This window comes from Corvus kubaryi, unplaced genomic scaffold, assembly GCF_017639235.1.
Source record: "Corvus kubaryi isolate FWS band 111438036 unplaced genomic scaffold, C.kubaryi_AGA036_p1.0 37308, whole genome shotgun sequence".
Lineage (NCBI taxonomy): Eukaryota > Metazoa > Chordata > Aves > Passeriformes > Corvidae > Corvus > Corvus kubaryi.
The window spans coordinates 13,386,826-13,411,031 of NW_024581096.1; the positions used below are offsets into that span (position 1 = coordinate 13,386,826).

At 44.0% G+C, this 24,206-nt stretch overlaps 1 protein-coding gene across 7 annotated transcripts in view; it reads left to right on the forward strand.

Annotated features, from left to right (window-relative positions):
* The window catches only part of PDZD2 (PDZ domain containing 2), a 139,949-nt gene that overhangs the window by 64,709 nt on the left and 51,034 nt on the right, over positions 1 to 24,206 (forward strand). For 3 of the 7 annotated variants that reach the window (XM_042028566.1, XM_042028565.1, XM_042028564.1), the window contains exons 2-5: positions 6,270 to 6,672; positions 19,449 to 19,591; positions 20,278 to 20,410; positions 22,519 to 22,686. In XM_042028566.1, coding sequence (XP_041884500.1) covers positions 6,270 to 6,672; positions 19,449 to 19,591; positions 20,278 to 20,410; positions 22,519 to 22,686 — 847 coding nt within the window. Of the gene's footprint in view, positions 1 to 6,269; positions 6,673 to 10,274; positions 10,484 to 19,448; positions 19,592 to 20,277; positions 20,411 to 22,518; positions 22,687 to 24,206 lie in introns of those variants that run through there. The other 4 variants (XM_042028568.1, XM_042028569.1, XM_042028570.1 and 1 more) reach the window with 4 other exon arrangements.

The following is a 24,206-nucleotide window of genomic DNA, read 5'->3' on the forward strand; positions in this document are numbered from 1 at the left end:
GGAGATAGGAGCACCTTTTGTGTTCCCTGGGCTGTTTGAATGCCCGCCCTGGGTGTGATTAGTAGCTGAGCTCTGTGACTGACTTTTCCTTTGCCTGTTCTGCCCTTCCTCATGCTTATTAAGGGAGGCAGAGAACATTGTGTCCCTTGCATGTGCCATTGCCTGCAGAGCCTGGGGCAGGAAAGGGCTTGTTGGTGATGAGATACTGGATCAAGCTCATTCCTGGTGTGCTTCAGCTCTGTGCCCAAGACTGTGTTGAAGTAACAGCCAAGTTTACCAATTGCTTTCTGCTAAGATAAATTATGGCTGGAGAGCGTAGTCCTCCAAGGAGGTGGATGAGAGGGCTGCTCATGGGGTGTCCTTGCAGCTCTCAGGAGGTGGAACCTCTTGCAAACTTGGATGTAGCAAGGCTTGCCCAGGACTTTGTAGGTTGGTGTTTCCCGTTGCCTGCAGGCATTAAGGCAGGCTTGACTCCTGGCTGAAGACGTGGCAATCTGTGGAAAGCTTCCATTGGTGCTTGCCAAAATCAGTCCTCAGTGGGACGGGTATTCTTGCACAGTGACAGCAGGCAGGTGAGGGTTTCATCAGGATCCCTGTGCCCTTCCATCAGTCACTGTTAGTCATTAATTTGCCTTACCTGAAAAGCAGGTTAGCTCATTTGCAGGTGTCATGGAGAAATGGTTTGTTAAGTTTAGCTTCTAAAATCCCCCTTGGGGCTGGAGGTTTCAGTTCTGTGAGGATCTGCACTGCCCTTCATCTTTCCAGCCTAGAGAAGATTGAGTTTCAAGACATTTTACCATGCCAAAGTCCTTCTGAGAAGAGCATAAAAATTTGTGGTCTGCCTGTCCTGCAAAGGCCATTATAGGTCCCAGGAGGGCTAAGCAGGGGCTCTGAAAGTGGTCGTCTCGACTGAGGTTTCTGCTCCGTGTCTTGGTGAGCTGCACAATGGGCTGGCTAGTGAGATGTCAGTGATGCTCTGTGTGTATCATTTCCAAAGCACTTTCTGATCTATCAGGATGAAGGTTTCTGGAGAAATGCTAAATAGTATTATTAGTGTAAAATAAACATACTTCAATATTTCTGACCCTAAAGTGGATCCAGATGCTTTCTTATGGCTGCTGGATCTGCTTTGGTTTTTCCATGGCTCAGTGTGGCTGTCTGCATTTGTTCAAGTGAGATAGGATGTGACAGAGAGCTTGTCACAGCATGCTCTTGTCAAGTCAGTAAATCTTTGTATTTATACATGCACACACTCAAATATATATATATATATATAAAGAAAAAATGACTGTCTTAGTCCAAGACGCTACTTCCGAGTCTGACACTTCACGTGTGTGCCAAGGAAGCTGGAATAAACTCAGTGAGTTTATCAGTTCTTGTGATCACAGCAGTCAGCTCAGCTGTGTAGGGGAGAAATGGGATTTGGCTGAATAACTCAAAATAGTCTCCCAAGAAAGTGAACGTGTGTCTCTGTCTTTATTGCTCTGATACAAAAAGGGTATTAAATGTCTCTTGATACCAGCTACAGGTTGCATTTTCCAGCCTGTGGTTGAGCTTTGCAAGAGGTAACTTTCCAGCTCTGTTTCAAGTGTAAAACAGCTTTCTTCTTCTGGTTTTAAAGATTATTAACATTTTCATGGTTTCTCTACTACAGAGAAGATCAAGTCCTCCCCACTGCTTAAGGGTTACATTTTAGATGGGTTGGGGTTTTACCAGCACTGGTGCCAGGGTGAGATCAAAGCAGCAGAAGCAGCTGGGTGGTCCTTCCTTCTGAGCATGCTAGTGGGAAATGTTTCCAAGCCAGTATTTCAGTGATTTTTTTTTTTTAGATCCTCTTTGTGGCGATGATGCTGCAGTCTCTGAGGGGACTCCCAGCTGTGCCAGGGAGATTTGACACTACCTTGCAAAAACTGGAAAATACAGAAAGTGTGAATGGGTATTCTGCTGGTAAAATGTTTTGGTTTGATAGCTGATACTAATAGGTGTATGATCAGCTAGTAAAATATCTTGTATTCTTAAAATCAGTGATAATAGAATTAGTTATGTGTTGTGATTTGGTGGCAGCTGGAGTATCTGTCCAAGGTTTCTTAGCTGGTGTATGAGATCTAAGGCTTTCACCGAAACCTATTCCATCCCCTGCAAACCAAAGTGAGAAACAGAGAGTCTCATTTTTCAATAAATTTAGATCAATCAAAGCTGAATTAGGGATGTTCTTTGTTCACACACCTTCTCCATCCAAGCTGAGGTCTGTGTTCAAACTGAGTGACAACTGGGAGGTTGCAGCTCATTCCCCACACCTGTGCAGAGAGCTGCTGCATGTGCTCATCAGCTCTGATCCTGCCCTGCCTTGAGACACTGTTGGTGTACTGATTGCTAAAATCTCTCTGAGTGCTCTACAGGGACCAAATCTAAAAAAAAAGTTTGCATTGTACACATTAAACCCCTTGAAAAGGGGGATTTGGGGTCCTGTCTGTCTTTTTGCTGTTTTCTGCTGTCCAGAGACTGCATAATTACATTTTATTGAGTCCATCCCACTACTCCTTTCTGGAATGGGATGCTCCTGGATTGATAAAAAACAATTTAAAATCGTAAGGTTCTCACTCATTTAATACAACCTTACCTGTTCTTTGCACAAAATGTTGAGAGCTTTCTGTGCTTCCCTGGTGTTTTTTGGCTTTTTACTTAAACAGCAAAGAAATGGCAAAGGAAGAAAAGGAAGCCAGCTAAGTAGGTGGCACATACTTAGCAGAAATTACAGGTGGCTCAGGCTCCTTGGTTGCCATCATCCCTGTCTTGGGAGGGCAATACAATAAAAGGACCACAATTTCTTAGTATATTATCTTCCTCTTGGCTCCTGTCTTGTGGTATGAGTTTCATGTTATATCAGTGCTGGTTTTCCTGCTGTTTGGTTTGAAACAAACTCTTGAGAAAATGATGCCACTTACTGCATCACTGGTCTCAGCAGGACTTAGCCTGTCCAGAAATACCTGACATGATCTGATGTATGCAGTGACTTGCTGCCATGCAAAGATGTCTCATTGACCCAGAGAATACTTATTTTTTTCTCATGGAAACTTACTGTGTTCTTTGAACTGCTGAGAAGTACTCAAGAAGACATAAACCCATGAGTTACTACAGGCTGCATGCCTTGAACATGCAGGCCATCTCAACATATGGAGTAAATCAGCACAGCTCTGTTGACTTCAGTGCAGCTGCACCTATAACCACTTGCTGTAACCCTGCTCAGACTGGAGGGATGATTGTGTATGAAGAATGGATAGGAAAAAACCCTCCCTTTTTCTTACAGCTTTACACTTTATGAACAGAATAAATGTGCCGTGAGCGGAGGTGAAATAGTAAATTATTTTTGCCTCTCTAGAATTACTTTATTTGGACATACGCTAAGTTCTCTCTTGTTCCCCTTACTTCCTAAATCAAGTAGTTGATATGCGTGCACTTGGTTGCTGGCATTAAAAAATACAGGTTTTCAGAGATTGGTGTTTCAAAAAGCCCCATATACATGCACCTGCACAGAAACAAGTCAGACAGACTTGACACTGTGTAAAGACAGGGTGGGCAGCACCCACGCAAGCCACACGACTATGGGAAGAGGAGCTGCCTTCCTGCTTCCATGTGCCAGGAGAAGCAGTGCTATCAGGCTTATGTGTGATGGATCAGAGTGCAGTGGTATTGCTGCAAGCAAAAGTCATGAATTTTAATCAACTTTACTGGCTGCCTTGAAATTTGAGTTGAAAGATAAATGTGAAAAACAGGCAGCCCATATTGTTTCTGGAACAGAACTGCCCCTTTTCAGTTGATTAAAAGAATTCTTCTTTTAACTTTATAATCAAAAATACTTCCATCTTAGTTCAGGATTTTTTTTTTTTTTTTTTTTGGCTAACCCTTCAGGTCCTGCCAGCTTCGTGTGTCCCCAGAGCCAAGTGTCACCTTGTGGCCACCCAGACAGCTGACCTTTGCTGCAGAGACTTCTCAACCGCTGGGGCTTGTTGGCTGTCTGATTTCAGCCATTTGGAAAAAGATGGGTTTAGGGCTTTATTTAAATACTCTTTATGTCTGGAGAAGGGGGAGGAAAAAAAGGATTGCCTGGTGAAAACTGAAAGGACTGTCCAGGGAGTTGGAGTTCAGTTTATATTCACTGGGAACTTTGGCACAGCAAGCGTACTTGTCCTTCCCGTCTGTTGCTCCAGGGCTGCTGTTAAGGTTATTTAGTTGTGGTATTCATTTGAACATCAGTCTTCCTAATTAAATATAAGTGATTTGAATGCTGATGTTGTCTGTGGGGGATATAGAAGCTTTGGGAAGAAGTGGAGTGAAAATACCAGCTCCTGTCCCTGATCAGAAACACACACCCATTATGTTACTTCCAGCCACTGCCAGGCTGGTCTGGATTACTTTGAGTAGTTGAGAGTGCTTTCCTCACTCATTTGCTTCAGGGGTTATCATAGCTGCTTTTCCTGTTTTGCCGTTAAGTCACCTCTGTGCAGGATTAAGTTTGAAGGATTTATTTTAAGGCCAAACAACTTTCAAGACAGGGAAAGGGAAAATTAGCCTACAAGCAGCAGGGATGGAAAAAACTTGGTGGCAGACTCCTGAGTGGTTCCTCCTCTTTCAAGTGCAAGTGCTGTGCTATTTTCTCTCATGATCTATGGTTCAACTCCACACCTAGCTTCTCATCTCCACTAAAAGCTGTAGGTTCAGCAGCTGCTCCATATTAGTGAAGAGATCATTGTAGCAGAGGCTTATTTGATGCTCTGGGAAATTCATGCTGCCTTCACTAGTGGGAAAGGCAATATAGTTTTGGGGCCTAAATTAGTGTGAAAGGGCACATACAAACCTGCTATGTACAAATTCCAGCTTGTTTGTACTCTCAGTTGGTTACACCCTTGGCTCAGAACCCAAATATTTCAAGAATTTGGGTTGAGGTATATCCTTTCCTAAGAGAGGCATGAAGTTAGATTCCCCTTTTGCATCAGTGGGTGCAGTTTCTGTAAGGTCACAGAGGGTTTGTTTGAAGCAGAAATGTTAATTGCTCCAAGGCATGTCCAGAGACTTCGGGAGCAGAGCTGATGTGTTGCTCTGGTAGGAGAACCTGGGGGCTGCTCCTTGCACAGCTGAGATCACTTGGCCCCTGTTTTGACTGGAATATGCTTGCTATGAAGGAAACCCACCTGATTTCCATGTCCCTATAAAGAAGTTGGGATGCCTTGTAGTGCCATGCTTTGCTGTACTGGGGCCGTTGGTGCTGTGCCTGTGATGCCATGAAGATTTTTTGCCTTTTCTTTTATACCGCTGTTATACCTTTTTTACAACTTCTGTATTCTTAGTGCTTTTCCCCTACATTCTTGGACTTGTTTGTCAAGCTAAGAGACTAAACATTTTAGAAGCTTCTTAGCTAGGGATCAGTGTGCCCCAGACCCCAAGGTCCTCTCCAGAACACATTCTGTAAACCAAGATAGAACCATCCAGGGGAAGGCTCCTTGGGGAGGGGGGCTCACTTGAGCCTCTCATTAGAGAATCTTTAATAGATATGCTAATTAATAAAAACCTATAATGTCATACCTGATCTTTTGGGGTGGGCATTCGGCAGGGTGCATTTCAATGCACATGACCTGGACGTGTGCACCTAAGGATCCTTAAAATAAATACCAAGGTAAAATCCCTTTTCCCCTTCTAACCATGTATGACTCTTGATTTTAAGACCAGGAAAAGGCATCACCTGCTTACCCTAGTGGCTGATTTTTTGTTTTCCCTGAGGCCTTCAAAGCATGTACATATTCTGAAACAGAAGATTAGTTTCAGTAAGGAGGCTCATTTCAGATGCAGATGCTCTGTGGGCTGCTGCACAAATGAAGCCTGCCTGATTTTCAATTTTTTTTAGAAGATATTTATTTTAATGCTCTGCTGGAAACATTCTCTGCTTTGCTTGCCTTATTCCACCTTTCCATGTTGCTGTGCTGCAGGTATGGAGGTCAGGGTCATGGGAACTGGTGGCATTTACCAGCTGTCACGTTACGCTGTGGTGGGATCAGCCTGGGTGGCTGGTAGGGCTGTTATTTATTCCTGGTATTTTCTTCCAATACTGAGGAAAGAGAGCATTTGCCAATGCCTCGAGTTGTCCTACATCAGGTAATCAGCTGGCTGAGACAGTGCATGAACATCACAGGGCGCAGTGTGCTGGGATGCCGGGGTGGGACGCGGGCACTGCGGGGTGAGTGGTTGGCGATCCTCACGCATCCCTTTCCTTGCAGTTACCTGGCCGAGCAGTGCTGGAATGGCGGCTTCGTCTACCTGATCATGTTGCGCCGCATCAAGCGCAAAGCCCCTCTGCCCCCCTCCAACGGCAACAACAGCAACAGCTGTGATCCCAAAGCCAAGCCCAGCCCCGAGCCCGGAGAAAGAGCTGCTCAAAATGGGAAAAGGACCAGGAAGTTCGGGGTCATCACTAGGACACCAGGCAGCAAGGACAGCAAGGAGAAGCTGGGCTCAGAGCACGGGAACGGGCACTGCACCCCGATGGAGGTGGAGGTTGCTCAGCCGGAGACCTCTGAAGCAGAAAGCAACGGGGAAGAGCAGCACCAGGGCACCGGGGCACCGTACCAGGGCCGGCTGTCAGATGGTGGCATGCCAGACATTGGGGACCAGGCTGCCCAGGTATGTTTGCTTTGTTCCTTCTAGAGAAGGAAGCAGCAGGTATGCAAGCAAATTAGGTTGATTTCTCAAATCAATTCTCTTGTTTCAATGCTCTGGCCTTGGGCTGACCCTGTAGGTGACAGAACAAGCTGTCAGGGTACGCAGCTGTGGGATGGGGTTTTAAAACGGGGCAGGAGGATTGGGGAGTTAAATAATAATTGTTGGAAACCTCTGTCATACTCCATCTCTGATGGAGGGAAAGGTCCTTCAATCTCTTGACCTGCCAGAGTTGGCCTTAGGATTTTTTGTTGAGGCAACTCATGACCCTACAACACTGGAGCAGGCGGTGTCAGTAGAAGATGGTAATTTTGTCCTTTGAGGCTTCATGTTTAGCTCTGCCTGAACTTGATGTCACCTTACAGTTCACGTTAACATTGGGATTGAAGCTTCCCTTTTTGGTGCACCAGACCACGTTGCATGTGTTTGTGTTACAAAACTTATTTGGCCAGTGTCTGGGAGCCACATGGAAGTAATTGTGGATTTTGCTCAGAGTTGATGAGATGGACAATTTGTTAATACTTGGGATGACAGTGGGATCGGGGCTTTCATTGCTTCTCTCTTTGTCCTAATGGAGATCTTGGGGTTTGTTGCTTGTCTAGAATTGCAGCATTTCTGGATGGAGGAAAATAACCCAAGCCTTGATCAGGTTTCAGTATGCATCTATCATCAGAAGCACTGTCTGCCAATCTTTCCAGAGGCACTGAGAGTATAAACAGATGAAGGCTACTTTGTTGGGCTTGGGGCTGGCTGCAGCAGCTGGTTTTGGTTTTAAGACTTCAAAGCTGGTGACAAAGCACTGTGAGTGGACATCTCATCACTAAATTCTGTTGAGAAAAGCGGGGGATTAAATGTGCCCTCTGAATGAGTGCTCCTCAGCACTACTCCAGGGTAGTGGTGATCGTGGTTGTGAAGTTACAGTAATTTAATTTAAAGTACTTCGTAGGAGCTAAAAGCAATTTTAAAAAAGCTCTGGTTTTTAAAGAAGCATAATTGCAAAAACTTGCTCTTCACATCAGTGAGACATATTGGATTTTATGGTGCAACAGAAAGGGTAGGGTGTTTGTGTGTGTGTTCTTGCAAGCCTCATAACTGTAGTCATTCTGAAAGAAAACATTAAAAGCTTAAAAATAAATAAGTGAATCATTGGGTATTTTGAAAGCTCTGGTCCATATAAAAACTTGCTGAATCTGTTCTGAAGATGTCTAATTAAACACATGTTATAAATGAAGTTGATCAGACATTTTTTTTTGAAGTGGAAAGCCAAAAATATATATATGTAAAAAAAAAAAGAAATTTTTGATCCAGAGCCATCTTGTTCTAGGGCTACCTTGATGTTTTGAATCATTTTGGTCTGAGGAGTAAATTGTTAAATTCAGAACATACATATATATATCAATGTGAGCAATAAATACATTTTTAATGCAAAGCACATACAAGATGGCTTTGTAAAACGTAAAAACATAGCTGAGGCACTGGAAAAATTCAAGAGCTATAATCTTTTCAGTTGTGGTGTAGTGTCGTTTAGTAAAATTGCTTCTTTTTTTTTTTATTTCCTTCCCCCCCTAATATTTTGCTTAGAAATATGACCTCTGTCTGTGTCAGTACTAATTACATTTTCCTGACAGTTGAATGAGGAGAAATGTGAATAGATGGAGCCTGAATACATGCCTAGCTCATCCTTTGCTTTTTAAAGACCAGGGGTCCTTAGAGAAGCCCATCACTTAACAGCATCTGTGGGGTAGCTGCTATCAGAGTAATGAGTGGCTTACTTCAGTTTCTTAGTAAGTATTGAATTGGGATGGTGAATAAAATTTTCAAAATTATTTGTGTCCTGTTTAAAAAAAAAAAAAAAAGGAAAAGCAAGGAGTAAATACACTTGGGAGCCTCAGATCTCACTTACAGCTCCATTTTCAAAGCGTGACCTGGCACTCAGGCATAGGAGATCCAGTCGTGTCAGGAGCCTTTTGGAAACGGCATCCAGGATGTCCTGTCAGAAGCTGCAGCCTCCTTCCAGGCTTCAAAGAGTGAGCCAAACCTCCTGTAGCCGCAGGATGAGTTATCTCCTCCTGAGCAGGGACAGGGGGCATTGGCAGGGCACCCTCTCCGTGGGGAAAGCAGCTCCATCCCCACTGCCTGCCCCATGCTTGCCATCTCCTCCACATGTTGACTAATTGACTATCCAGGGCTGTCAGCCATGTGCCCTTGGGGAGCACTATATTTGCTTTCAAGGGGGAGAGGCAGCCTGTGGCAGACAAAGAGGTTGGCTGCAGGTGGGAGGAAAGGCTTTGAGAAGCCGCTTGGGGACCTGCACAGATGTGGGAGGACCTTGTTGGTCCTCTGCATTGCTGTTTTTCCACCCCAGGAGGCAGATTGGAGCGTTACTGAAACTGCAATGTGTAGTCCAGGAAAATAACCTTTTTTTTTCTCTCTGTAGAAAGTTAGTTTGAAGTTGTTGTAACCAAAATAAGAGATAAGAGGTTGGGTTGATCTGCATGTCTTCAGCCACTGCTGTGCTGATCCCAGTGGCCAGCTCATGGCCAGTGCCTAGGGCATGTTGTGCTGGGAGTGCTTTTGAGGCATCCACATGTCATTTCAGTGCCTTTTGCTTTCAGGGCGCTTCTCCCACAAGCATGGGGTTGTTCTGCCATTTTCTCTCCTGCTCACAACAGCAATGCTGGATTGTGAAACAGGCGAGATGAATACTGTTTGTCAAGTGAACCTGCCAGGAGATTCCTGTGTTACTGGTTTGTGTGCATGTGCCAGTCCCCTTCTTCAGGCTTGCTTTCATCTTTCAGATCTTGATCTTCTCTCCTTGCACTTGGCATTGCTATCACCATGTATAAACAAATCTGCCAGGCTGTCTGCTGGTATGTAACCCTCAGTAAATATTGTACCTGTCAATTAGCAGGCAGCATTTAATGTTTACAGGTGGTTAAGTTATGCTGCAATATTTTTAGGATGAACATAAATGCCTTTTAAAAATGTGGGGATTCAAAGCAGCAAAGCTGTGTATCTGCCTGGCAGGAAGATCTCTAAGATCTGGAAACCAGACCTGACCTTGGAGAGGACCCAGGCTAGCAGCAGTGGGAGTCAAGGGCAGTGATTTAAGATTAGGCAATCTCTGAGCTGGAGTAATGATCCATCACATCCTGGGAAGATTGGGGAGCTTAAATACAGATATCAAAGTTTACTTCTTTTATTCAGTGGCCTGAGACAGGGTGTAGTTTTGCAGGCTGGTAATTATACAGGCACAGATGGAAGAGTAATATGGGAAGGGTCTGATGGAGTCCATTAAAAATGATAAAGAAAAGGAAACTGTGAGGTTTCCTCACAATATACCAGTCCTGTGGTTTCAGTGTGTTGACTGGTAGGACAGAATCCCTCCGTTTTGTTCTCAGTTTCTCTGTCATGGTGTTTTTGGAAGACCTGCAGACTGCTTCTGTAGCCGCTCAGCCCCTAAGGAGTACCCAGAGATGGCCAGATACAGCTGGCATGGGCAGGGATCAGAATGCAAAGACCAGATTAGGCACATGAGGGGCAGGAGTCTGGTTGTCAAAGGGGACTTAAACTGATCCAGGTTTGGCTGACATGATGAGAGGCTTTCACTGATTAAGCCAGAGGGAGCTTGGACAAAGATGAGTTGTACCAGAACAGACCGGCCACCTTGGCTTCTTCCTGCCCCAGCAGGATGCTCTGAAAGCCCTTAAAAAGCCAGCTGTTACGAGCAAAACCAAGACACCCCCAGAATGCTCTTGAATCCTCTTACTTCTTTGTAAGTATCCAAATTTTTAAGGGCTTGGAATCCAGATCCAAATTTATCAGTGATTGGTGGAAACTGTCTACAGGACATTGGGCTGAGTGAAAGTGCTTTAATAGTTAATGGAGGCAGGTAAGAGGGGCTGGGACTGTGCATTTCAGTATTTCTCCAGTGCCAGAGATACATGGCACAGGAGGAGTTCAGGGTGTCGTGGGTGGTGGTGGCGGCACTGTGGGGTGGGGTTGTGGTGGGATGCCTTTCCAGGATGGAAACAGATCAGCATCCGGTGGCCCTGGAAACTGTGTGTGATTCTAAAGTCTGTGCTTTTTTAAAGTCAGTGTGCCATCTATTAACAAAAGGAGAGAAAGGGGATAGCAAGGGAACTTCAATGCCTTGCCTTCTAGAGGTTTTGGGTAGGTCTGGGTTATGGTGGTGCTTCAGGATCTTGGCTCCATGCTGTTAACCCCATTACTCTGGTCACAGCCACCAGAGCAGTGTGCCTGCCTAGCCAGCTTTGCTCTTACAGCCCAACTGAGCCCAGTTTGCATGGACCACAGCCCCCTCCAGACATGTGCGCTTGTACACAGGTGCACACAGACTTGTGTGTATGTAGAGAACCAGCCAGAATTTCCTTTTTTACTGCTCCAACTGCATGGTACATTTTATCAGCAGCTCTCTTCATTCTTCAGGCCCATCATTGCTTTCTTACTGACGTGGCTCATCTCGGGTGGGGATGAATGCTTTTGAATTGCATTTTACTTCGCAGTTAAGGAAGGCTGACAGCCTTTCTATAGCAGTTCTTGCCAATTAGTGTTGGTAAATGCCAGCATTACCTTGACTTTTGGTTAGTGGAAAATGTTCCTTATCTTGCCAAGCAGAAGAGGAAGGCTAATAGCACATTACAGGAATCAAAACATGAGGCTTGAGATAATGCAATGGCTTTAAGCATTTTATTATTTTGTTAAGATTGATGGGGAAAAAAAATTCTCACCCTTTTGCTGTACCAAAATGAAAAACTTACTGTGAGCAAGGTAGTCCAGTACAGCTACTGTAGCTAAGTTGCTTTATGTCAATTTTTTTTGGCAACCTAAGCAGTAATTACTGTGTCATCAAGGCTTTTATAGGATTCTTATGATGCATGATTTAGACATAAGTAACACTGGTTTTAGGTGTTAATGTAGATACTTTTAGTCATGTAAAGGCCTTCCTCAGAATCTGATTCAGTTCTTAACATCTTTTTATCTGTTGTGTTTTCTTCCAACTTTCATTAACATTGATCCTGAGGCTATCTACTGTCTTGAAGTTTTAATGTGCACTGTGATAAGCTTGTCTTCCCTCTTTGTTGCTGTTTTGGGTTGTAAACTCTCTGAGGGACAAGGGCTGTCTTTTAATTGTAGCTGTACAGCACTGACAAAACTTGGCCTTGTTTTTGCTTGGGATTTTAGGAAGTGCTTTGATGTAACTAGCAGTGAAATTACAGTTAATATTTTTTGCTGCCAGTTATATCCCACCTCGTCATAAAACAACAATTGTCACAATTTTCTGGGGTTAAGTTGCTTGCTGCCAGATTTTTTCAACTGACTTATGATTCTGCCTGCCTTTGCTGTGATTAAGTGATAGCTACAGCTGTGGTGCTGTAGATTTTAATTTTGAATAGCAACCAGTCCTTTTATCTTGTTTTGTTCTGAATTTTCCAAGGGTGCTCGGATGTAGAGATAGTCTGGAAATGGATAAGTTACAGTGTGTTGGTTTTACTGTGTCACCTTGAAATGAGGTCCTCACTCTTGGGAATGAGCTGTCCCCAAAGGCAGCACAGGAATGTTTGAGGTTATATTGCAGGAGGTCTCAACCATACTCAGCTATCAAAAACCATAGGTGAGAGCACCACTGTGAAAGCATTTCCCACCTACACAGAAAGTGGATGTTCGGGGTTTTTTTTTTTTTAATATTTTGTGTACTATGTTAAAGAAACAGCAAACTCACAACTGAAATGCAAATGCCTAGCTTTAGCTGAAATGTAAGTTCACACCATTTTATGTTTTAATCATTAAATGCCAATAGTTGAAACCAAGTGGATGTGCCTAAAAATAGAGTATGCTGTTTGCTTAAGTGCTGTAATGTTTCAGGTGTTTGTTGGAATTATAAAGCTACATACACTTAATTTGTGAGGCAGAGTGCTGAAAGCATTTAGCAAACCCAAAAGATTCCTGTTGTGGACAGATGTAATACCAGTCCCCATGAGAGACCACTCTTTGGCTGACATCAGAGTGTGGTGACCTCCTCTAGGCTGGGCTTTAATCCTATTGCAGGCTGCAAGGGTGTTTTTTGAAACTTCAGACTAACCAACCAGCCATTCCCAATGGCCCAGTAAGAGCATGAGACTGGGTCAGGTACTCAGTGGAGTGCAAACACCTGTAACCCTTTAAAAGCCTGAGCTCCTCAGGGGCAATTGCCAGGCACAAACCCCCCAGGGCCAGAGACAGAGGAGAAGATCCTTTGTCTGATCTCACAGTTAAGATTCAGTTGATGGCAAGAGTGGAACAGCTCAGGGAGGTGCAATCCAGATGGTGATGGCTCAGGATGATAAATGACTCCAGCAGACTTTTGTAAGGGGTGATGGTATAGTTCAGGTGCTTGCACTGGCTGATAAAATGTTTAAAGTCCTTGCCAAGGAGATGATGTCAACAAGCAGTCTGTCTCAGGAGATGGATCCCTGGGCGACCGTCTTGTTTTAAGTTGTGGAATTTTCATCCACGCTGCTCTGCTGCCTGTTTCGTGTGTTTTAATGATGTGTTTGTGTTTGGGGGAGGGTATGTTTTGCTTCTTACTGTTCCCCAGGCTTCATCCCCTAGGACACTTCTCTTTTCACAGGGAAAGTACTCATATTTCAGTGAAAAGATGCCAAGTGTCTGGAGGCTGTTTGTCCAAACAAGGGGACTTGTGAGATCAGGAACCAACACTTGAACACAATCACAGTTGTGTCTGTGCTCCTGGCTCCTAATTTGAGGACATGGAGAGTTCATATTGTCAATGCTGTGTAATTCCTGTTAGGTTTGGGAATTTTCCCCCTCTTTCAAGTAGTGTAGGAGACACACAGTGTATGGCTTGCATCATCCAGATGTAGAAGCCAAAGGCTTCAGTGGTTCAGTGTTAAGAAACTTTCATAGGCAGCAAGGATGGACAAAGAACTCCTGTCTTGGAATAATTTATTGATGAAGAAATTTAAGATTTTTTTCCTCCCCTGCTTTTGATTTATCATGGAGTTGTTTAGCTTGCTTGTGCAATAATGAAAACAAAACCCAGGGTAGTAGATGAAAGCAGGAGTCCTGCTGTCAGACCAACCTTAAAAATAACCTGGCTAAGATCAGACAAAAAATTCATTCATTATCCACTAATTAAATAATTGTTTTGTTACGAACCTGCAAAAATCAGATTTTGGCATGATTTTCTGGTACTGAGTCATTCACATTAATATCTGCTATGTGAAGAGTGATGGCTTTTGACTGTATCTTGAGACTGACACATTCAAGCTGCTCACTTGGTGTGTGATGGTGCAAGATAATTCCCCAGCTACCATCTGTCTGTCCCACCTGCCTGCTGGGGTATGGGGATAGTGGGAGGAGGCGTGATGTGATCCAAGGTGGGGCAGGGAGCTGGGAGTAGTGCTTTTAATTTATCCCACATCAGTGAAGGATGCTGGGCAGTGGTATGTGCTGGTATGGCCATCCCAATGTTCTCCCTGTTGATGTAGAGAAGGTTGTTGCACTGCAGGTCTGAATGTCATGCGTTTCTGTTTGGGGCATTTTGTGCTGGTTTTCATCTCTTTGTGATCAACGTGCTGGTTGCCAGCTGCTGTGAAGCTTATTGAAGTAAATTTTTATAATGCATGGAACTTGGAACTTTCTCTTCAGTGTTGCATTTCCAGAGCAGCTTTGTGGCTGGTGAGGAAGATCTCACTGTTTGCTTCTGCTATTCCAAATGGGAAACCCTGTGAAATTTGTAAGTGGGAACTGGTCCCTGCAGACAGACGGTAAAAATCCATGTTGAATTGTGGAGGGAGGGAGACATCCCGTGGGCTGCATTCAGGTCCAGGTCAGTTAGTCAGTGTGTGCATACAGACCTTGCATGGTTATTGATATTCTTATCAGGGCTTATCTCTGTTTTTGTTTTAAAATTTTTACATATTTACATCAGGTTTGCTGCTGTGACAGAAAGTGCTTTTTCATAGACAACTATTTTACATTTTCCATTTTACTGTCTGGCTTTTTAACTACTTACAGCATTTCTGTTTTCCATTTGTTTACACCTTGCTCCTGCCAAGCTAGTCTTTTATTAAAGATTTCAAAGCCTTTGTATACACAGATTTGCAGCTTCTTGAACACAGCACAGTCAAAATAAGTCAAACCCCTTTAAAATCCCCTGCAATTAGCTAGTGAAGGAGACGCAGGGGAAAGAATGGCTCCAATGTCTTTTGCTCATTTATTTATTTATTTTCCTCGACACTCGGAGGAAAAACGTTCCTTTTTGTTTTATTAATGATGTGCTTATGAAATGGAGCGTTTGATGGTGTGCACTCGGAGCAGGCGGAAGGCAAGCTTCCCCACGTCGTGCTGGCAGTGCGCTCCCTTTCTGATCTGCAGCACTTTTAGTTTATTCCAGATGTACGCTTGCTCTCAGCAGAGGCTGCTTGATGCACAATGGCTTCACGGTGGAGAAAAATGGCCTGTGGGGACCCACTGGAAGCTGCCAGTTGTATTCTCTATTCTCACTTGTGGTCTGTTACATAAGGTGACCCTTCCCCTCTGAGCCCCCCACTTTGCAATTAATCCTAGCGGAATATTCATAATGTCTTTTAAAACATTTTAATTATTTGTAACCTAGGCACTTTGAAGTTGATCCGATTCAAGTGGAAAAATCTGGTCCAAAGGGCTGCCTGCTTTGAAAGAGCCAAGTTGGGAGGAAAGTTGAGTCACTAAGAGTGATGTAACTGCAGAGAACAGAAATTAGCCATTAGTTCAGCTGCAGCCTGACTTGACTATTTGTGTTTCTGCTTGCTGTGTGAGGGAAGTCAAAAAATGCAAGTCTGGAAGGGATTTCAAGAGATGACCCAATCTCATCTCCTTCTCTGAGACTGACTTTGACAAATGTTGGTTCATCATGTCCATGAAGTCCTTTGTTGGGAGGAATCCATGTAGGCAGGGCTGCTGCTGCCGGGGATTACAAGCAAAGTCTGTCGGGTGGATCTGGGCAGTCAAGGTTTGTTGAAGTCACTAACAATTAATTTTTGCTTCTTATTCCTTTGAAACTCTCAAAGCAAGCATATCTTTCTGAGAGTCCATCCTGGCCAAATCTCAGGTGAACTGCATGATATTTTTTGGATCGTCATATACTTCATCCCATGTTATGTCGTGAGCCTGTTCTCAAGTGCTGCACACAGTGCTTGTGACCTGTCTTTGGTTAAGGGATATAGTTTAGTCTCCTAAGGAGTAACCAAGGCTGGATATCACCTGGTCCCTGGCTTCAGTAGGAGCTGGTAGTGCCTCGCTCTCCATCCTTCATGAGGATTTCTGGAGTTTGAGACTGGACTGGCATCAGCTCATCTGTGCTTTGTGCTTGAAGTGTTTTTGCACCAAGAGCTGTGACATGTGCAGATTTCTTGTGTCACTGGTGAACAAAGCTGGGGGGAGGTTATTCTGAGTTATTTGTAAGTGAAGCTGTGAGAACTATTCTGAGAGGATGGGAAAATTCAGCTCTTAATAGAAACGTGGAACTGACAGCAACTGAGCAGCAACTGGAATCGTGCAGCCGATCAAAGAAGACCAGTCAGCATTTAAACTCATCCTCTGGGCAGGGATTAAGCAAGCTCCAAGGGCAGTGACATCATACCTGCAAAATGCCAAATCTAACTACACTTGGAGTTTCCTTTGGGTATTGCAAGTCTCTGGAGTGGAGTGAATGCACCAGAATCCTAGCTTTCATTTAAAGACTAAGTGAGCTTGTAGGCTTTTTGTTCATGAAGGAAAGCTTGAAAATATGGTACTTCAAAAATTTTCAAAAAAACCCACATTTATTACTACTTTTTTTTTTCTTTTCTTATATTTTAAAGCATTTAAGTTTTGTGTAGTTGAACCTGAGAGTCTCCAATAACTCAACAAAACCAGCTTTAAGTAAAATTTAAATGCATTTATAAATCCTTGGAATTGGCACAGAGCTTTACTATTAAGACTTTCCTGTGACGGACTCCCATAAGATGCACATTCAAATCAGCAGCATTTTTAGCCAGCTGTGAAGTATCCCATACTGCTCTGTACAAAAAACACAGCAGCTTAATGGGGAGGGAAAGGGGGTTCTGCTGGACACCCCCTTTCTCCAGAGGCCTTGAGGAAAGGCTGGCAGTCTGCTCTTCAGTACATAGCTTTCAAAATCTTGGAGTGACATCCCTCAGAGGTATGTGTGTATTGGTGGGGGGGCGTTTGCTTTCAGCGCGTGGTTAAGTGAAGAGCTATGAATGTTTTATGAAGAAAAGGGAAAGAACAGTGAAGGGTTCTGATTTCCAGTCGACGACGCTGGGTTGTTTATTCCCAGTGAAATGCCTGCAGCTGACCAAGGACTGAAGGGACAGCCTTTTCTTACACAGGAGTTGGTGACAGTGGCATTTGAAAATGAGTGAACAAAATACATGTTTGGGCATGTGCCAGATGGTTTTGTTGTCTGTATTGTGGATGTGTTCTTCTGCCCGTGTCTGGACTGCGTAGTGCTTGCAAGTGCTTTTGATTATTTTGCCAAGGGCGTTTGATTTTAGTGGGCATTCAAGGGGAATGAGATGGGTGCCTGCATCAAGAGCAGCAGAGTCTTGCCATTTGCTCTTATTAAGTGCTCTGTATATGAATATTTGAGAGTGGATCAGTTAAGAATAAATTTGGAATTTTTTTGGTAATAAAATGTGTGATAGTGAGGAGTGCTGAGGAGTGCAAGCCAGGCACTGCACGACGGGTCTTGGTGTAACTTACGTTCCCAAAAGCTTTTGCAAGTCATTAAAGGCAATTTTATGACTGCATTGTTAAACTTTATTGAAAGGTCTGCTTCCAAACTGAGTTTAAGAACGGGACATTCAAAGTGACATCTTATGAGGAGAATGGATGATCATCCTTTCAGCTTGGGCTTGGTTGGGGCAGGCAGAGAGATTGTATTTCTCTGTTGTACTGTCTTCATTATGTGTGCAATGTACTTCATAGCAATAAAACTTCTCTGAAGCATTTTCGTGCTGTAGCTCAGTTCTGCTTTTTAACTAGATAAATATAGTTGACTCTTGCCCCTGCATTTAACACAGTGTCTCATGTGTCTAATTTATTTTAAAGTGTCCTCTGTCCTGACATGTCTTGTTACTCAGCAGGGCTTTTATCAAGGCATTGAACATTCCAGTTAAACCTGCTGGGATATTGCACATCTGCAACGCTTTCAAGTTAACAAATTATCCACAGGTGTATGTTTTCAGGCTCAAACTTTTGGGTAACCTCTTAAGGAACCTGGTTCGGTTTTTCTTTTTCTCCTACCTGTGGTCTAAGGACTGGGATTCATTAGTATCATAGTTGTTACTATTATATTCATGTTAACATTCCCATTAGTAATGTTAGTATTGATAATTATTAATTATTCTTGTTATTTTTCACTTTGTTCTTAAGATATTGTTGTAGATACTGACCTCTTTGTTCCTGTATCTGAAAAAGTCGTATTTAAAAGTTTCAGGGATCAAGTGAAAAAAAAAAAAAGCACATTTTATTCACTTAATACTCCGACGAACAACACTGGCCTAAAATCTGCAGGTTGCTTCCACAACCCTTGGGTTTGCTGGTATATTTAGCAGTTCTTCTTCTCAGAAACAAGCAGCAATTTGTGCATGCTCTTCACAGTTTGCCATGAAATGTTAATCATCTTTGCTACTTGGGCGTTTGGGTACTGCAAGAATGTTACTTGTGTGCATAACACACCCAGTCAGAAATAGCTGACCCGGTGCCTGGTGACTACGGCACATAGCTTAAAAATTGCCTCCGAATTGTGCATTTTGCTGTCTTGCAAGCTTGAAAACTTCCAAGGGTTTTTCATAATTCTGTAATCCTGGTTCTTCCCCTCTGTGACAGCGTCCTGGCAACTGCTTTACTTGTCTTGCTTGCTTGTTTTTCTCTTTCCTTTTTTGCTCTACTGATACTGTCACACTTGTGTTTCCTTGTGCCCAGTCCTGCCAGTAGGACTCATGGGAACCAGTTTTGTTTTGCATTTCATATTGCTCTGGATTTTGTAAACCGCTTTTTGGATAAATCTTTACATCAATTAAAAATAACCAAAACCAATAAAGGTGTTCTGAACATTGCTTATTACCTTGCTCATACTGAAAATTATTCTCCACAGAGGGTAAATTTGTTATTTACAATCTGTACGACAGCTGCCCAGTAAGAAATACTTGATTGGCAGTTGATAATTTGAAGTTGTTTTCTTTCCTGTGTCTCAAATCCTGCAAACCCCTCTGGAGAGGGAAGCACTGTGTGATGCCAGTCTGGTGCCAGCTGCAACAGCAGCTGCACCACCTGATGTTCAAGGTCCCCCTTGAACCATGTCTTGCTCCTCTGCAGCCCTGCACAGCTCATCCTTGAGTTTTGGTGAAGGGGCTTGAGGCTGCTGGTTGCTTCAGGAAGGATCAGGGCATTGAGAGCAGCGCCTCTGTGTGGCTCAGAAAAGCTGCAAACATCCCTGCAAGGAAACTTCTACGTGCTGACCCTGCTCTGTGCTGCCTTCTCCTTTCCACCTCCTTCGCTTGGACCACAGCTAACATAGCAAAGCTCAGCAGAAACACCAGTATAGCTTGAGCTATACAGGTGTGTGGTGATGGGCAGATAGGTGCTAAATAGCTTCCTCCTGTACCCTCCCAGCCCTCTCTTGGTGTTCCAAATCCAAACTGAAGGACTTTCTGCACGTTTTCTCTCAGCGAGAAGGTTGCCGCATATGGAAGATGCACATCCTGAAGGGGACAGATGGGCTGGGAATCCAGATAACGGGAGGCAGAGGGTCGAAGCGGTCCCCTCACAGCATCATCGTCACCCATGTGGAGGAAGGCGGCTCTGCACACAGGTGAGGTGACAGTGGTGCCTTCATGGTGGTGGGTGTGATGGAATGTCCACGGCCCCTGCTGTTAGCTGGATTCACAAGAAAAGTGTAGGGGTTTTGCCCTCCCACTGTGTGAGGGTGAGAATATGGCATTTTTAGCTTAAAAATAAGTTTTTATGTTTGATCACTGAAGCTTGTAGAAGAAGGTTTAGTCCAAACTGTAGACAGATCAAACACTTCCTTGGTGGTTGGAGGGAAAACCAAGGAGCCGCATGGCTTGTAGGGCTTTTCCCCCAAGTTCCTTTTTGGAAGATGTGCCTTTCCCATGGGATCTGTTGTGCAACCCAGGGTGCTCACTGCCAGCCCTGCTGTTCCTGATGGGGTGGAGATGGAGCAGAGATGGGGCTTGCTGCTATTGCCTGACCTAATCCAGTGGGTCACAGAGAAGACTTGTGGAGTTTCAGCCCTGCAAAGAGGGTGAAATGCCCCTGGCTATAACAATGATTTCCTCATTGTGGGAAATTCCATTTCCTCAAAGTGGGCACCTTTCTGAGCCCCGCTTCCTAGAAAGTAACACTAACTAGTAAGTGCAAGCCTAGCTTAGTAAGATCACGTGTTGTCCATGCCTCCAAATCCTGCCATGTGCCACTGGAGCCCAGCACTGTGGGAGAACCACCCTGCAGCTCCACGTTCCCGCTCTGTTTCTGCAGGGATGGCAGGCTGATGGCTGGCGACGAGCTTCTCATGATCAACGGGCAGTCACTGGTGGGGCTCTCCCACCAGGATGCCGTGGCCCTCCTTCGCTCGGCCGCTGGCCTGGTGCAGCTGGTGGTCTCTAGCAAGGTACAGACATTTCCTGGGTGGTCTCACAAATGTATAACCACAAATGTTTGTGCAAGTGCTGCGTGAAAAAGGCGTATTTTCCATAGGGAATCACATGTGCACGTTTTCTGCGCTGAATTTAAGGCACAGCAAGGGGAAATATATCAGTAGCTGCCGTAAGTCTACAGCAAATCAGCTCAGTATAGTCCGAATTAATGATTTGCTTGTACTGTCACTGTCACTCAGTGTGCAGATGAGTATTTATTCCTGCAGACATTACCTAAGTTCTGGCCAAAACCATTTTCTTAAAATTACATGCTAAGTAAAGCAGGCTGTTCTGAGCCTCTTCTGCTTCCTGCCTGCACAGGCTGTGTACCTCTCATTTCTGTCCTATCTGTGTACCTGAGATTTCTTCATGATGATCTCTTGGCTCGAGTTCCTTTTTTGTCCTTGTTAATAGTGTGGAGTGGAGCTCTTACAGATAAAGAAATGTGAAATTTCAGGGAAATGAGAGTGGAACTTAGTAATCAGTTGGACTCTTCATTCTGTCTTGATCACAGAAGAGGTTGAGGGGATATTACATAATATTTTCGTTCTTTGTTTAAGAAGATCTTGCTCAGCCCTGTTTGCTCTTCTCCATGGTTCACATCCTGCTTCCCCTGGACCTGGGTTGCCACAGGTGTTTGGTGGGTGGCCAGTCAACTCCCAAAAGCACCCAGGGGTCTCAAATTAGGATATGTCTGCAAGGTGAGGGTCACCAGGGCCTTTGAGGTGGTGACAGGAATATTGCAGCCCAAGTGGAGCACTTGTATACCTGCATTTCCAGGGTGTCAGCAAGGCACTGTGTCAGTATTTTTAAATTTTTGATTAGCTTCACCTTCAGATTTCCCCAGCCATCTCAAAGCAGGTTTCTGTGGCTTTAGTGTCTGGATGCTCTTAAGGCTTCCCCAGGCTCTATATGCACATGTTTTTCAAGAAGAGACACTATTCCACCATATTCAAGGTGAAGAGCCTGTGACTTCTCTAACATTTCTTTTAGACATTGAAGTTCATTGCAGACCTTCTTCAGGGTCACAGTCTGGTGTTAACCCCACCAATGTTTTTTCTGAATACACCACACTTTGACCTGAAGTAGGTACATTTTGTGTTTTCCTTAGACAGCTGGGCTCTCCCAAAATACAAGGCAGTAAGCTGCATGTATTTCTCCTTAAAATTAAATGCTTGTTCATATGGTCACGTCATCGAAATAATCATCATGCATAAGCTTAGGACATAAAACTTCACTGTCCTGATCAGGCTGTGAATCTGCTTGTCTGTGCTCTGTGCACTCGGACACTTTTCATGGCCCTGGAAGGGGGGGACTTGGAAAGGCAAGCAGTAGGGAATACAGCCTGTGCTGTGTTTCTGGCAGCCCCAGAAAAGGTGTGGATAGGTGAAGTGTTCCCCAGCAGCTCCCTCTGGGCATTATTTGTTAGCATAGGAATTCAGCTTTGCCTTTTGGCCTGGTGAGTGCTCAATAACACAGAATTTGTTCTAAAAGTAATGAGTCTGTCTCGCCACTGCTTTTGGCTGAGGCACATGTTTGCCTGCCAGAAAAGATGGCAAACACTGGAAACAGATGCTGGAGCATCAGGACTGACTTGGTAGAGGATTGGTAGGTCAGCTTGCATTGTATTCTCCTAAGTAGGGTTGTCAGTGTATTCTTCTTATGTGTGTAGGTAGATAAACATGTGAAGGGAACATCCACAAGGAGGGAACAGGAGCACATGGTGTGATTTGGGATGCAGTGGAATGAGTAATGGGGTCTGTCAACTCTCAGACCACTTGCAGTGACGTTTACTAAACCCAAAGTGGGGAGGAACTGGCTGCTGGAGAAGCATTTATTTTAAATTCTCCTTTATGAAATCTAAATGTTTTAAATGTGTACTGGCGTATGTTTACTATATATGCACTTTAAAACCAAGCCTGCTTTTTATAACCAAACCATTAAAAGTTTGAGCACATGGAAGTGTGTAACCAGGGGGAGGATTACCAGGGAGCTCACACTGGGCAGGTGAGATGGAGCAGTTTTACTGTGACACTGCTGTTTTTCTGCATGTGATGTAATACATTTTTTGTCTCTCGGGTAGGAATCTTCCGAAGGCGATCTTCTGAAGTATCCTTCTACCAGTTTGCCAGACTTGCTTAGCACTTGCTCAGTCCAAGACTCTGTCTCTTGCACTGACAATAAGGAAAACGAAGAGCCAGAAGAAGAAGATGTGAAAGGAGTGAATGTGTCTCCTGAAAAACTGGTTGCTGTAAGTGTGGTTTTGGTGTGACATTTTTACTCTCTCTCTCTCTCTCGATGCCCATTTGCATCTGTCACATTCTTCTATAGCCTGACATGGAGCAGGTCCTCGGGACGAGGCAATCCCATCCCAGCCAGCCGTTCTCCGCACAGGAAGCGGGTGAGAAGCTGGAATGGGGATGGCATTTACCACAGCCTCTGCCATCTCTGCGCTGCAGCAAGGCAGCAGCACACGGAGCAGGAGCTCTCAAGACCTCCAGCCTATGTTGCAATCGTGGTTTTGTTTTTCTCTTCGATTGTTTTCCACCCACTTCCACTGCTTTTGTTGGATCTGATGCAAAGTCTCTCGCCGTGCTTACGCAGTTACATGATCTTCTTTCCCCTCCTTTTGTAACAAAACTTCTTTAACAGTTTATGATCCAAGTCTTGAACTCTGTATTTGCTCTGTTGAAGCCAACAGACTCTTTGGAGAAGGGATAGGAATTTCTGGCTGTGAACCATAGTTGAAGTTCCGCTGAGTAAATGCTGCCAGTTGATAATCTCACTTGTATTCCCTTCAGGGCTGCATTAAGAAGAGATTAAGTGGGTTATTGTTATTTATTTGTAATGTAGGAGCTCTATGAAACTTCATAGGTCTTCTGGGCCTCTCTTGTATTGTACAGACAAAAAATAAAATGTTTCTAATCTAAAGAGCTTGCGGACTTGTTTTCCAGCAAGGGAAGGCATGTGGATTCACTTGAAGCTTTTATCTATTTCTTATTTTTCCTTCTTGTCTTCCCCTCCCCCTCTTGTCTGTGACAGTTAAAATAAATCAGTTAAGCCTCTGGATGGCTCAGATATGATACTGGTTTGGTGATTTGTTTTGATTTTATATTCTTACGCCTGAGCAAAAAAGGCTGCTCCCCAGGATGAGTCTCATGCTGTAGTCTAGCTGATGCTGGTGTTCACTTCCTACCTGCCTCTCATCTCTGACTTACTTTGAGTCAATGTTTGTAACAATTCTCACTCTCACACATCTCAGTACTCTGACAATTTTGTTATTTCTTCACTGTCTTCTCTTCTATGTGCCAGAGTGCCTTTTTGGGGGGAGGAAGAGAAAAAAAATAAATGGGGGATGCTTAGCATGCTGATGTTGGTGTAGTGTTTGTGTGCTAACTTGAGTGGGCATTTAAGCATTCTTTTGACTATCAAAATACTTCAAATTCTTCTATGTATCATGCTTCCAGTTCTGGTAGTTTCTAATAAGGCTATGGCTCAGCAGCACTTAAATATAAAAATCAATTTTGACAAAATTTAATTATGTGTGGCTTCAGGATTAAGCTCTCTGGCATTCCAGTGACTCTTTTAGCACACACGAGGAGTTATTTGTCACTTGGTTGGCTCATGTGTTTTCCAGCAACTGTGCCTGGTTGCCAGTGATGGCTTTTTTATCAAGCGTTTCCTTTCCAGATTAACATAATGCTCAGGGAAGCTCAAGATGGTTGAGGTGCACGTGACCATGAGGACACAGCTGCATGAGCCTCCCAGAGC